The sequence below is a fragment of the Erigeron canadensis genome, chromosome 6 (assembly GCF_010389155.1).
Source record: "Erigeron canadensis isolate Cc75 chromosome 6, C_canadensis_v1, whole genome shotgun sequence".
NCBI lineage: Eukaryota > Viridiplantae > Streptophyta > Magnoliopsida > Asterales > Asteraceae > Erigeron > Erigeron canadensis.
This window is the reverse complement of record NC_057766.1, coordinates 34,125,440-34,141,342: the sequence shown is the minus strand read 5'-3', so window position 1 is coordinate 34,141,342 and position 15,903 is coordinate 34,125,440. Positions and strand designations below refer to the sequence as shown.

The 15,903-nt window shown below is 34.4% G+C and overlaps 2 protein-coding genes across 2 annotated transcripts; both read left to right on the top strand.

Annotated features, from left to right (window-relative positions):
* The first annotated feature begins 234 nt into the window (after positions 1 to 234).
* Positions 235 to 7,456, top strand: LOC122605319 (AUGMIN subunit 6). Its single transcript, XM_043778243.1, has 13 exons — positions 235 to 564; positions 657 to 713; positions 799 to 893; positions 1,725 to 1,875; positions 2,655 to 2,780; positions 3,236 to 3,392; positions 3,954 to 4,014; positions 4,106 to 4,385; positions 4,678 to 4,803; positions 5,218 to 5,379; positions 5,478 to 5,718; positions 5,817 to 6,284; positions 6,844 to 7,456. Exons 1-13 carry the CDS (start codon positions 361 to 363, stop codon positions 6,882 to 6,884), a joined length of 2,169 nt encoding a protein of 722 aa, XP_043634178.1. The 5' UTR covers positions 235 to 360; the 3' UTR covers positions 6,885 to 7,456.
* Positions 7,457 to 9,464: 2,008 nt separating this feature from the next.
* Positions 9,465 to 14,717, top strand: LOC122603110 (serine/threonine protein phosphatase 2A 57 kDa regulatory subunit B' theta isoform-like). The gene is made up of 3 exons (XM_043775727.1): positions 9,465 to 9,570; positions 9,859 to 11,282; positions 13,960 to 14,717. Exons 2-3 carry the CDS (start codon positions 10,071 to 10,073, stop codon positions 14,326 to 14,328), a joined length of 1,581 nt encoding a protein of 526 aa, XP_043631662.1. The 5' UTR covers positions 9,465 to 9,570; positions 9,859 to 10,070; the 3' UTR covers positions 14,329 to 14,717.
* The last annotated feature ends 1,186 nt before the right edge of the window (positions 14,718 to 15,903 follow it).

Sequence of the window (15,903 nt, the reverse complement as noted above, 5' to 3'; positions counted from 1 at the left end):
ATAGTCAGAATTCAAAAATATCAAAGTCCAGGGACACAAACAAACGTGACAACAACCATCTTATTTAACAACCACCACCACCGTGGGTCCCACCATTTCCAGTTTCAAAATTCAAAAACTCAGGTACCATTTTGTACCTTCCTTCATTTTCAAAGGACCTGAACTGTAACAAAACATAAATTTAATCTTTCTTAACCAAATATATCAAATCGAAACAACTTTACATCCAGAAAGAGAAAACAGAAATCAAAATCTGTAGATGTAAAGTGATATCTATATCTATATATTTATATATATATATAGAGAGAGAGAAGAGACAGATTGTATATATCTATCTATATCTATATATATGTATGGTTGATGACGATGGACAGAGAAAAGGAGAGAGAAACGGAATTAGAAAGTGCGATGTATACAAACTGTTTATTATTAGGGCTTGATCCATCAATAATCGGAGTCGGGTCAAATAACGGTGCTGCTCGGGTCGGGTTATTTCGTCACTCTAATCCTAAATTGGGTGAACAGCTTCTTTACTTCATTTTATCCTCTCTCAGAGGCCCTAAAGTATATATTCCTTCTCCTTTTTAATTTAATTACATTTCTAATTACATTTACTTGATCTAATTGTGATTTTAAATAATTTGATGCTGAATTAGGATTTTGATAAAGTTTGGCCGATTTTTGATTCTACACAATCTCGTGATTTCCGGAAGGTATTGTATTTTTTTCAATTTATAATACATTTTTGAATAAGAGTGAAGGAATATTATGATTTTAAAATTTGTGGGTTTTTAATAGGTTGTACAAAGTATTATTAGTGAGCTCGAGTCGCAAGGGGCGCTTCCGAGAAGTAATTCGAGGGTTTCGTCTTTGGCGACTTGTTGTGGACCGAGGTTGGTTTAATTTAGTACATTTTGCTTGTGTATTGTTTGTGATATAGGAAGTTTAGCTGTAGTTCCTTGAATGAATGCTGTGGTTAGATGAAACTGATAGTGTTATATGGTTGATTCTTAGAGTTGAAATGAACGATATATGTGGTAGTACATTGCTTGGTATAGTTGGGATTTATGCAAAATGTTGTTTACTTTCAATATATCCGGCACGCCTTCACTCCGGTGGGAATTTAACCAGTGATACTTTCTAAATGCTCCCCATCTAGGCTAGAGGCTTACTTTAAGATTCTTTGATAGATATTTGATCCAAGACATCCTAGTATGACTTTATAACATCTTGAACGGTCACACTGTGCTACTCCTAAACATGTATTATTAATGTCACCTGAAAAGGATCACACTATCTGCAGCAAGTGTCCTGTATTTTGATGATGATGATGGCACTATCTTGTAATTTTATGATTCTGAGGTCATGCATAGATTCTGCTAAAATGCTTATTATTTTGGAATCAACGAGAAATGCAAGTTAAGGGAAATTTTATCACAATATCTATTGTACTGTATGTAATATTTCCCTTTAAGTTAAAACATGACATTAAATGATGAAGCGACATGTTGTTGAGTGTCAAACCACATTATTTAGCTGTTTGATTTGTAAACGGAGTGTTTTAATTGTTTCATTAGGAAATTATGGCTCCAAGACTTTGTTTCATACCTTTATATTGTTATAACTTGTGCATTTGTATGGCTTGCCTGAATCTAATATTGATTATCATATTGTTTAACCACTATAGCCATTAATAATTTTGTTATTATAAATGGTAATTTCAGATTTGTGGAACTATTGTGGCAACTTTCTTTGCATGCTTTGAGAGAAGTTCATAGACGAACATATGCAGCAGATGTAGTCTCAAATCCACTACCAGCTTCACTGACTGATGTAGCTTTCTCACATGCAGCTACTCTTCTTCCTGTGACAAAGGTAGTCAAACATCTTTCTATTATCATATAGAAACAAAATTAGAATAATGGATTGCTTCATTGAAAGTAAATGGTAACGTATCATGCTAAGGGAAGCAATGGCCTGAGCTGCAATATTTGTTTCAGTCAATGCTAACACTTGTATTAGTTGTACTTGCACACATGTTCCATACCGTATTTCTGGATGAAGTAATAACACCATATCAAAAGAACATGGATACTTATGCCTCATATCTATTATAACATGGCTTTCTGTCACTTTTGTTATCCTTTAAAGTTTGAGTAAAAAAAATCAAGTCTTGTGCTAAGAATTTAAGGTAGGAATTATCGGTTTCAATACTGCTGGAGATTTTGCCAGTCTGTTTGTTTATTGCTAGTGAACAGACCATTATGATGCCAACTTAGCATTTTAAATGGGAATAATGGCATCAGAGTGTAACCACTATGCTAAAATGGTTATTCAGGGTAATGACCTACTCGGACGTTTAATCAATTGTAAGTAATTATAAATTTTGTTCAATCCATGTAAAATATTTAAGGATCTTACATTGTTTGAAATAAATAAACACATAAGTCCTTATATTGATTGACCCAATAAAAAGGTCCTTACATTGAGTGCACAAAATTGATCGGTACTTATATTGATTGAACGCCTGAGTAGGTCACCACACTACATAACCAATTTGGCATAGCTGGGTAAACTCCAGTGCCATTATCCCATTTAAATTTTATTAGCATATATATGAGAAAACACCTAAATTTGTTTCCTTCATTGAACAGGCAAGAATAGCTCTCGAGAGAAGAAAGTTTCTAAAAAATGCCGAGACAGCAGTACAGAGACAGGCTATGTGGTCAAATTTGGCGCATGAAATGACAGCAGAGTATCGTGAGCTTTGTGCCGAAGAGGTAAATGGACGGTCTGTATTAGAGGCGGCAACTTCCCCTCATTTTGTTCTAAGTTGGTCAACGTGGGTATTGTTTTATCTTAAGAGGGCCAAATGATTTGAAGTCGCACAAGTTCTGATTTTACCGCATAGAACCTTCCGCGTCTCGTTATTCAAAGTTTTAATGATGTTTTTTCTTCTCAATAATCATAATTAAAGAAATAATTAGTTATCAGAGAATAAAAAAATGAATGATAAGTGTGGGTGAAACTACCAAATGAGGTCCTACCCGACCCATACTGAAAAGTGACCTGTTTAAATCTGAGCCCGCTTTGACCTATTACCCAACCTGCCTATCTCATCCATCTCACCTTCTTTAGTTTTCATACTTTATCTTGAGGGTCATATAAACTGTAAAGATCATATACAGTTTGTGTAATATATATCTTTCATTTCTTTGGAACCTTTGAAGCTCAGGCCTATTTGCAGCAAGAGTTGGAAAAGTTACATGATCTGCGGAACAAAGTGAAAATGGAAGGTGAACCTTGGGATGAACTTGTATCTAGCTCAAGTCAAAATTCTCATTTGGTTCAGAGAGCTACTCGCTTGTGGGATTCTTTATTATCCCGGAAGAGTAAGTAAAGACATCTCATAGCTCAATCTCTTCAATTTTGTCAATCTTTATATTGTCTTTATTCGATATTTAGCCGCATTAGTTAAAGTGGAGTCATACACTCCGTGGCCTACATATGAATGAAATACTAATAGTTGGCTTCTACTGCCAGTGGAGTGGTACTCGACCTATCAGTATGTTTCCAAAAGTATTTGGGTCATGTTAGTTTTTTTTTTCATGTGTAGCTGTTTAGTCTTATTTTTACAGCAGTCATCCGTGAAAACCACCCTAAATATTTATTTTACTTGGTGGTGCTACGTTTTTGCATGATGTGATGAGAGGGAACAAAATAATTGAATTGTATAAAGCTACAGTTACAATAGTTATTAGCTATTACATAGACAGTGAGCCTAGTCCCTATAACTATTAGTTATGCTTAAGATTTCTTAATGATATTAACTTGTCGAATAGTAGCATTATTAATACATGTTGATCCCTCTAATACTCATTTTTCCTCTGGTTTTCGAGTTTTTAGCATCTATTGCTTTTTAAAGTTTGATTCCTGTTATTTTCTTGATGCAGGTCAACATGAAGTTCTTGCCTCTGGCCCCATTGAGGACCTGATAGCACATCGGGAGCATCGGTAATTATCTCTGAAATCAGCTTCTATATGTAACTCCTTTTGGGTCTCTTTCATGCCATTTGTTTATGTAGTTGCCTTGCTTTCTTGTTAGATACCGTATCTCCGGATCATCTCTTCTGGCAGCTATGGATGAAAGTAGTCAAGTCTCTTCTGGTGATCTAGAGAAAGAACAAGGTGATAGATCACAAGTCAAAGTAAATAGAGAAAATGCGAAAGATGGTGTGAGTTCTTCTCATCCTCAAGCTAGCGATGATAAAACTTCTCGGGTGGATGATCGAAGTGGAAGAGGTCAGCCTACAGTTGATATAGCAGAAGTTCTGAGACGTTGGACTCATGCTCTACAGCGTATACATAAACAGTCACTCCAACTGGTATTTTTTAAATGATAAATCTACGTTATTTAGTTTTTGATAGTTATTTCTCTCTAATTATATGTCTGTCATATAGAAGGTTACTATCTGTACACCAACAGTTTTTCAGCTATGTAAATACCTATAATATTGCTCAGCTATGTGAACACCTATATAGTTGTTTCTTAGCTATCTAAACACCTTTAGTATTGTTTCAGTACTTGGTGGAATATCTCTGATCATCCGTTGATCTAAGATCATCTTATTCCACCTAAAAGGAGTAATGCATCTGTAATGTTTGACTTCTTTATAGGCAAAAGCAAATGATGGTGAAGGTCCAGATCTCTTGCGAAGTGCCAATGACGGTGGTACAAGTGGTCATGCCGAATCATTAGCTGCAACACTTGCTGAACATCAACAACATTTGGCTAGTATACAGGCATGTTAACATTACTCTCTGCTTTTCACTAGACTAATTGTTTCTGAAATGTCAGTTATAATACTCCTGAAATTAGAAAGTTTTGATTACTTGCATATTTTACATGATAAATGTGATACAATATAGATCTATATCAATCTTTTGGTGGAAACCATTTTTTTACTCTCATAAGTCAAATATGGACCTTAATTATGGAACATAGGGTGCCTATGTAATGGCAAGAGTTACAATAGCTATTTACTGTTGAAAAGGACAAGGGATTAAAGTAACACATTAGTTTCATTAATGTTCTTCATATTCATGATTTTACCATGTGTTATCTTACTGTCTCACTCTGATTATCCCATTACTAAATAGCTCATGGCCACAAGTACATGCAAAAGAGGTTTCCTATTCACATTTTTTTGTGTGCAGGTGCTTGTTAATCAATTAAAAGGTGTTGCTCCATCAATACAAAATTCAATATCGGAGTTGAGTGAGGAAGTGAACAATATATCCACCAACCTTCCTCAAGTGACAAATCACCATGGAAGGTCTATCTCACCTGTTCAAGCACAAAGTACTGGAAGGGCAATGGTAGTTTGCTTGCACATTGTGTACATATTTTATCATACTACCAAATACTACATAATTGAAGTATTCTATTATGTGGTAATATGCCATCTAATGTTCAGGAAAGTAGCAGTGATGAGATCACAGATGTTACCTCCAGATTATCTTCAGTTCATATTGATAAAGTTTCATCTAACCCCGCTGCATTAAAACTTCCACCTCTATTTAGTTTGACACCTAATTCTACTGCAAAAAGTGGGAACTTCCACAAGAGACAAACTCAAGTTCATGCTAACCAAGTATCCGAAAACTTGCCTCAAGAACAAACTGTATTAAATAGCCAAGTAAATACATCACAAACAGGTTAGTTATATAACTCTCCCTCTTGATGGTGTAATAAACATTATATATTGTAGCTTTAGTTTGCAGTTTATAAGTCCATGTTTTTTTATGTTTTGCAGACAGTGAAAATGATTATGTTCGTAACTTGAAGAAATCCGTGAGAGAGGCAGCTTTGTCAACACGATCTAGCAATACGAATCAACTACAAGATAGTCAATCTGATGATGGCTCTGAACATTTCTTTGTTCCCCTTTCAGGAGCCGGTTTTTCTCGTGTTGGCCCAGAAAAAAAATTAGCTTCTACAAGAAGTAAACAGCTGTTTGTATCTGATTTGCATAATTCTTTGGTAGAGAGTCGTGTTTCAGATGGGTTCAAGTATAGTGAATTACATGAGACATCTAGTAACTTGGATATGGTGAATGAGTATGATGGGATAAATGGTTATGTGTCTGCTGCTGCCTCAAATTATGCCGAATCTGAGGGACGATTGTCATTTTATGACATGGAGGAAACTCATGATCAAGTATTTTCACCTCCTTTCCTAATGGACGCATCTCTGTCAGCAGACGCATTTGAGGATTTACTTGGTATATTTTCCTGACTGAAAAACCTTGCAACTTTTGAATGTAGAGATGGCAATAAAAGCCCAATTACTTTTGCCTGGGTTAAATAAATGGGTCAAATAAGCTTCTTGTATCTAAAACAAAACGGTTATTGATATTGCACATAACCTCCTAAATCGATTTACAAGATAAGTTTTCCATGTAATGATATAGTTTGTTACTTTGTTTAATTTTTGTTTTACAACTTTTTACTTTTATAACATTGACAAATACGTTTTGCGTGTCAAAACCCGTTTCAGAAAGGTATTCACCCTTTGCTCAACTCAAGTGACCTGCCAACTTAATTTGAAAATTTTAAATTTCAGTGTCCTGTCCGTTCAAGAATGCATCATATTCTTTGATTGTATCCTACTGCATGAATGTGACACAGTTCTTTTGACTAATGAGATGATTTGATAATGTCTTTTATACGACTGTTAAAGTGAGGAATTTGATGGAGTAATGAAGTTATACTTAATATTTATACATAAATTTTTATCTCTTATCATTATCCGAATTCTAAACTACCAATTCCTATATGCAGCACCTCTCTCTGAAACTGAAGCGGCGTTAATGGAGCATTAAAAGGAGATCTGAGAGTATAAGTTTGACGATGATGTTGTATTCTCAAGAAGATGATATATATACTATAGTTGATTTAGTTTTGGGATGTGATTATGTGTTTCTCTCTAATCAATTAGATTTACCCGGTGCTTGTATCTTTCACACATTTGGTCCGCAGAAGATGACAACTCTGGTCCGCAGAAGATGACAACTCTGGTCTAGATGTCTGACTGGTTGTAGTTCAAGTCTCAACCATCTTGGTTGGATCTGGGCCAACTGGTAATGACATATTACTGCTAGGCATCTTTTTATGTTTTTGTGAGATTAAAAAGATTGATGGCAGACAGTGTCAACTTATGCTGTTGACCCACTAATACTTGTGTCGGAAAGAAACTGAATCAAAGCCTGTGGCAGGTATATGTTGTCAGCTATTGGTTGCTTTTGATCAAATATTGGAGTTGTAAAATCTGGTTGATTCTTTTGTTTTGTAATCGTAGAAGTCATATCTGACTTGTAAAAGAAGAGAATTCCCATTCCTATTCATTGTTCTTGTCCATTTGTTAATTGAGCGAGGTTGTATGATTTAGTGTGAATTTATGCCACCCTCTCTTGTGCTTGTTTTCCGCTTGCTTTTGTTTTGCTTTTACAGTCTGAGTTTGTATTTTCACTTTTTGTATTGGTTAAAAGGTTCGTTAAGCCACAAACATTTTCTTCCATTTTATCAAGATAGGTCATGATTACGACTAAAGCTAAAATGCTCCTAATTTTAGTTGAGCGTGTTATAAGAAATTTTAATTTATATTATGTAGCTATATTAGAGCAAATGAAGTCAGTGCCCATGACTAATTCTTAGAGGAGGTTTTACCAAATGATAAGTTCGATCTTTATGGGTGAAATGTGTTGTAGTAATTCAAAATATACTTTTCTTACATCCAGCCAACCAGGCTATTAAATTGGAATAACTAAAGGAAAATGTTAAACAAAGCCTGGTTGGCTGGTTAAAGTATATTTTGAGTTACTACAACACATTTCACCCATAAAGATCGAACTTATCACTTGGTAAAACCTCCTCTAAAAATTAGTCATGGGCACTGACAATAATTAAAGGAAAATGTTAAACAAAGCCCTTAAGGTTTCACTTAACGTGCATAAAAGGATTTTATATTTCCATATTAAAAACCCACCCCCTGAATTTTATGATAAGTGTAAATTAATGCATCTTAACGAAAGCGCTTAGGGATTCGTTTAGCAAAACCCATAATTTAAATACTAAGATAAATTTGATGTCTAAAAAAAAGAACTTTAACAACTTCGTTTTCTTATGAATTTTTTGGAACAGGTATACTAATTGAGAAAAAGTAAATTATTTGAAGGTTACATATGTAAATCAATGCACCTTGCCACCTTGGGTAAACCTATAACTTTATCTTTACACAATCATTTTTGGAGATAATGATTAACTAAAATAGACCATTTACACATGCATGAGCTGTAGACTTGTAGTTATTGGGCGACATTTAACCGATAACTTTATCTATTACAAATCAACTAAGATAGAACATACGGTTTCCTTCATGGTTGTCTTAATTCCTACATTTGGGAATGGGGACCATTTAATTTAAATTTTGTAACATGATATATCGTTATTTCACTTAACTAAACAAATATAATCATCCCCAACAACATAAATGAAGAACAAGTTATCATGAAATATGAAGATAGTTCACCAACCTTTTATCTTTCTGTAAATGAAACATAATTGTATCGTATATATATTCAAGGTGTTTAATGGTGTTTATTAATGTTATATTTCTTCTAACACATAAATAATCAGTCTTTCAATGAAAAATTTATCATCATTTTCTTATCTATTGCAAAAATTAAGTAACTAAAAAAAGTTGTTGTAACTGTGGCTAGCTTCGGGACTACAAGTTGATAAGCATTTATTTTTGAAAAATTTCTTTGACGGAAACCTTTTGGCATATCTTGTGGTAGCACTCAAGTATGATACTAAAGCGGGTTGGTTAATGGATTGAAAATTTATATGTTAGTTGACAAAAACCGAACATCCTTTAGCCTTTTTATTAGCTCAACCTCTAATCATATCCAAACTATACAAATTATATTCTACAAAAAATTTAAAAAGAGCATATCTCAAATCTCCTAAAACCTATTAACAAAATCAACAAACAAAATACACCCCATAATCTATATTATTTCAATTTAATCTCCTAAAACCTGTTAACAAAATCAACAAACAATATCCTTTAGAAAAAAACCCCATAATCTATTCCATATATCATTTCAATATCATTTACTAAGAAAATAGTATACAAGAATCAAACAAAAAACTTTTAGAAAACTCAAGACCAAAATAGTAAAGGAAAACATTTGACACCAATTAGCAAAACAAAAGAAAAAATAAAAAAATTTCGATGTTTGTTACCAAACAAGAAGAACCAGCGAAAAAACAAACATATATATATATTTTCTTTTTTTTTTCTCTCCGATAAAAAATTCCTCAAAAAAAAAAAACACAGTATAATCATAAGCACAATAACTTAATAATAATAACAATTATAATCCCTTCTGTTATCTTCTTTTGACTTTTTTAAAAAAAATTTTTTTTTAATTTTCTTTCCTGTGATATGATATGATATGATTCTCCTTTCCCTGTTATCTGCTTCCTTCCTCAAACCAGCCTCACGTATGTTCACCCTCATTATATTCTTTTTATTCTTTATTTATTTATCTATCATCAATTTTCAGTTTTTCATCTATAATTAATAATTTTAATTATCTGTACGTTTTTTAATTTCACACATATATATTGTATTGTGTATATATATACATCCGATCTCGCGCTCAATACATATACATACATGTGTATCTATATCTATACATATGTGTTTGTGTAAAATAAATTAGGGTTTCTGCATTATATTGATCTAATTGTTGTTAACCTAATAATTTATTTTATTTTTTTAATATGCAGGAGAGAATTATTTTGTGAAGGTTTATATGTTTAGAATTTATGTTTAGTGATTGGTTTGAAGATCATGTGGTTTTTCGATGCTGTTTCGTAGCTCAGATATATATGTATTTGTTATATATATAAGTTGAGGAACGGTTTTATATATTATATAATAAATAGAAAAAAAGATTGAAACTTGGTTTCTGTCTGGGGTTTGGTTTGTGAATTAAGTGATGATCAAACATATACTCAACAGGATTCCGTCACGTAAGGGACATAAGTCGTCTAGCGAACATCGAGATGGAGGAAACTCTGGTTCGAGTACGTCAACTAGCTCTAGGAATAATAGTGATGTAGGGCATACTCAATCTAATAGTGCGAGTACTACGTCTAGTCAGGGTCAAACGGGTCATTCTGCGACTAGTGGGGGTAATAAGGTTGATAAGGATTTTTATGCTAAGTTTAATGGTTTGACGATTTCTAATGTGTACGAGGCTTTGCCTAGTCTAAAAGATGTTCCGAATTCCGAGAAGCAGAGTTTGTTTATTAGAAAGTTGAATCTTTGTTCTGTTGTCTTTGATTTTACTGACCCGGCAAAGAATGTGAAAGAAAAAGAGGTTAAAAGACAGACTTTGGTTGAACTCGTGGATTATGTTTCTTCTGCCAATGGGAAGTTTTCGGAAACTGTGATGCAAGAGATTGTTAAAATGGTGTCGGTGAACATATTTAGACGACTCACTCCACAACCTCGTGATAACAAAATGTTGGAGACTTTTGATGGTGAAGAAGAGGAACCGTCTATGGATCCAGCATGGCCTCATTTGCATTTAGTATATGAGTTTCTTCTAAGGTTTGTGGCGTCACCAGAAACAGATGCAAAGCTTGCAAAAAGATATATAGACCATGCTTTTATATTAAGGTGGTTGGATTTGTTCGACTCTGAGGATCCACGAGAACGTGAGTACTTGAAGTTTGTACTACATCGTATGTATGGAAAGTTCATGGTGCACCGTCCTTTTATCAGGAAAGCAATCAACAACATATTCTTTCGGTTCATTTTTGAAACCGAGAAACATAATGGAATTGCAGAGCTTCTAGAAATCTTAGGAAGTATTATCAATGGGTTTGCTTTACCATTGAAGGAAGAGCACAAGCTCTTTCTTGTTAGGGCACTAATACCGCTTCACAAGCCGAAATGCATACCAATGTACCATCAACAGTTATCTTATTGCATTACCCAATTTGTTGAAAAAGACAACAAACTTGCTGATACCGTTATTAGAGGGCTATTGAAATATTGGCCAATAACGAACAGTTCAAAGGAGGTGATGTTCTTGAGTGAGCTTGAGGAAGTTTTAGAAGCAACTCAGCCACCGGAGTTTCAAAGGTGCATGGTGCCTCTCTTTCGCCAGATATCTCACTGTTTAAGCAGTCCACACTTTCAGGTATCTGATGTTTCTCCTTCATGATTTTATTATTGTTAGTTCACCTTATCGTAATATAATCTTGTGCTGAGGTACATTGTCCACCTTTATCTTTTGTCATACTAAGTTTTAGGTAGACGTGACAAGATGGGCTGGTTGGGCAGAGTGGGTAATGGCTGGGTTGACCTTTACCAAAAAGCTTTTTGTTCATTTGTAAGAAACTTTTATAAAGAAGTGATGTATCATCTACTATTACTGCACTATTATTACCATAGAAATTTCGATCTTTGTAAAAACAGTTTAGGCTGTATTCATTGAAGTTATACTTTAGGTGACTTTCTACCTGTCTGACCCAGCTGTCTGATTCCCAGTTTAGCTGGGTTTTTTTTTTTTGACTCGTTTAAAGCATAACACTACCCAACTAACTCATTTATAAGTTCTACCAAATTATTAGCTCTAAGTTAATTTATAAATTGTGCTGTCTATCAGAATCTCAGTTTAGCGAATCATGTACAATACCATATCTTTTGCTCAAAGTTTTGAAAGTCAGAAAAGAGGAGACATATAGACTATAGAGTTAATCTGTGATATAGTATAGCTAAAGTATTAAGATACTTGATCATCTCAACCTATAGTATCGCTTTACTATGTGAGACCTTAGAGATGATGACAGGAATAAGGCCCTCTTAAATTGATAATAGAGTCTATTCATGCCAGGACAATTGAATAATGGTGATGTTGAAATGCATGACTGTTATTCTCCGACACATCATTTCGTAGCCCCATCTTTGTTCCTTCAATTTGGCCTAGGACCACACTAGCAGTTTTTTTTGGGTGCATAAATAAGAGTTTAAGGATTAAACGAGCGGAAAAGGTAAAGGGTCAAAAAAGATTGAGCTTTATTTCATAATGATTTGATGTAGTTGCTACTTGTCATCCTTTTCCTTCCTTCATGTTCTCTACGATTTTATTAGTGTACTTTTGAAATATTTTCCATCATATAAATAGCTCATAGAAATGTTAAGACTCTCCGTCGTTGTTTTATTTTGCTGTCCACTATTCACTATCGGTTAGATGGTTGAGCAACTAACATTAGGGACAGGTTTGTTATTTACACTGTCAAGACGTCAAGCATTAGAAGTCCTTTGTAGCATACTCTCTTGTGTTCTTGGTATCTTTTTACTTTGAGTGATGGGGCTTGAATTATCTCCAATCAAAACCTTGTTAGTGAGTATAAAAGATGAGCCTGAGCTCCAGTTTGAATGTTAAAAGATAAGTCTTTGCTTACCTTCTTGTATACATCCTTAATATATCTATCTGCTGTTGAATATTGGATTTCTATGCGAATGGTATACTGATACGATTATACAAATGCTATACAAGTTATACACTACCAAAGGTCAAGACTGAGTTTTTTGGTTGTGACGTTGTGTACTAGAAAAATATAATGTTTAACAAAACCTTTGACTACGAGAAATGTGTACTGTTGGGGGTTGCTTTCCATCAGCTAGTCAGGCTAAATACTATCCATGGTCAGAAATTGATAAATAGTTCAGCTAGGATGTAATATACTGATACGTATACCTATGATGATATTGAACTTTAGATTATCGTTCCATATAAAAATAGGTCTCTACAGCAGTAACATATTGATTATACTATTCTACCCATAATACACCCTTTCGAATAGTTTGATTCTAAGAAGTTTGTACAACAGGGGTAAAGCAACTGTCTACTGGCTACTTTTGATGAAATGATTATGAATTTATAAAACCTTGTGCCTTTTCGAAGTGGATATTCATTTGGGAGGAGGCAGTAGTAATTAGTTGTTACTTATTAATGTATGGCCAATCTTTTGAACCTTGACTTCCCACTGCTACAATTAATCACAAAACTTGATTCTCATCCTTTCTAAAGTATAGGTTATGTACAAAGAAGACACAATACTCAAAAAGTCGTAACATTTGACGCTTTGGCCCCAATACTCTGTAGAAAGTTTCCCATGCTTGATTTGTCTCTTCTCTTTTATGGCATAGTGATTGGTAAATGCTAAGGATGTGCAATGAGAGCATGTTACTGGGTCTACATTAAGGATTTGACTAAAACTTGAACCTTTTTTTGTACACCCCAACAATGAGAAAAAATTGTCGTTTTGTGGACATTAGGTCATGTCGTCGATTCCTTGTGATGTACCAAAGCTAATTATAGAAAGGTAATATTAGTCCAAAAAGTAGCAAAAAAGCCAATATTTGGAGGTCAGGTAATGCGTCAAATGTCAAAACATAATTTTTTTGGTACGGTTGTAATGGTTTGGGTTGAGCAAAAACATTTTCTTCATAAAAGTAACTTTTTTTGTATATCATTAGTGTGTCATAAATGAAAATGATCAGGAAAAGAATATTTTTTCACAAATAATGTAATTTCTTTAATGAAATGATTTAGGAGATCTTGTACATTAAAAGTACACTTTGGGTGACTTTTGACAGCATTTTTTCAAGCTTGTTTTTAAAAAAAAAAACCATAGAGACCAATCAGACCATCTATAAGTTAATTGTGCAATTATTCTTGATTTCTAACTTCTCTGGTACTTTGGTGATGCGGATTCTTAATCTAACATTTGAATGACTGAAGAAGTTGAAACTTCCAGTCTAACACAAATCATTTTAACCAATAGCCGACTGTTTGCTGTATATATTAGGTGGCTGAAAGAGCATTGTTCCTGTGGAATAATGATCATATCGAGAACCTGATCAAACAGAACCGCAAAGTAATCCTGCCAATCATATTCCCTGCATTGGAAAGAAACACAAAAACTCACTGGAATCAAGCAGTCAGAAGTTTGACTTTAAATGTCAGGAAAATTTTCTCTGACGCTGATCCTGAACTTGTTGAAGAATGCTTGTTAAAGTTCCAAGAAGATGAATCGAAAAAGGAAGAAGCCAAATCTAAACGTGAAGCCGTATGGAAACGTCTAGAAGACATTGCTGCAAAGAGATCTGGTGCCACCAATGAACCCATGATCTTTCCTCATAAGGTAACCGCGGCTCGGGTTACATCACCGGGCTAACAGAATGCCATACTGAAAACCCGATCTATGGGGTTTACATGCTTATTTGTTGGTTCGGATACGCACGATGAAGGAAGCGGCGTGATTGGATGCGAAGAGTGTGTATATGCATATCTATATCTATCTATCTCTATATATATTTGGAACGGGGTGTCCCTTGAGATTGTATTTGGCCGTTTTGTTGTAGTGTCAAAAAGGGTGACAAGAAGGCTTTCATTTTTTCAGGCATTTGTTTCCTTTACTTTTGTTCCTACTATATATCTTTCTGAATTACACTATGACTGTACTCCTTTCGATTTTTTATTTTTATTTTCATGTGTATCATATATTCATATTACTCTGTAATCTTTGATTTGGTTGACTTCATTGTCATTCTTTTTTGTTTCCCATATCAACTTTTGTGCTTGAGCAATTATGTGGTCAATGACTCAATATTTCTTATGGCAAGTTATGGTTCAAACATTACTAATTATGTCACTCACAAATCTGTAGAAATTGCCAAACTATGGCCTAAGGGTTACTTGCAAGGCACCTCTTCCACCCAGAGAATGAGCCTATTCTAGAGCATCCTCCAGCCAACCTGCTCGTACTCAACAGCAGCGGACCTCCTTAAAAAAATATGCCCGGACGACCATGGCAGAACACTATGGGGCGAGGGGAGTGCAATTGCTTACTCTCAGGAGATTAAAAATCAAGCATTGACTGAACCCACCTGAAGCATAGGCGTGCTTGAGGACATTTCAACTTGACTACTTGAGCAAAGAAACACCACTAGTTGAGGGGCAATGTGTTCTCTTGTCTAGGGGTGTTGATCAAACCGTCAAACCGCAAAAACCGGACTAATCCGGGATGTATGGATTGGTTTGGTCGGATTGAGTTACTAAAGTCTGGTCTGACAATTCAAGTTTTGAAAAACCGGGTTCATCGGTTCGGTTACAGTTTCAACAAAGAAAAAACCGCCATAAACCGGACCGGACCAAAAGTATATATGTATATGTCTTTTGATGATATCTAGCCATTAATAAAAGGAATCATATACATATACATGTATTTTTACGATAATGTGTTGGTACTACAATGGATATAATATACATTATGTAAATATTTTGTTTCGACCTTGTATGTTTTTAAAGAAATTAATCTTTCTCATGTATATTAAATGATGTGGAATCTATATGAAAATATTATATGATCGAATGTCTTTTGATTGTTGACTCAAACATATATTATGTTTTAATAGTTTCATAAATGTTCTAATTTTAAGTGTTTGTTATGACTCTTTGTCACATATATACACAAAGATTATATGGAAATAGAAGAAAGGGAAATAAGAATTTAAAACTGTCAAACCGACCAAACCGGGCCGGCTCACATGGTTTGGTCTGGTTCGGTTTGACAACATAGTTGGTCTGACTTGGTTTAATGTATATTAAAACTGGAAATACCGGTTTGGTTTGAGATTTAGTCAAAACCGGACTAAACCGGTCCGTGAACACCCCTACTCTTATCAACGTAGGTTAACAATTGCGACAATTTACCGACTCCAATAAACAAAAAATGTAACTTTCCTTCTTG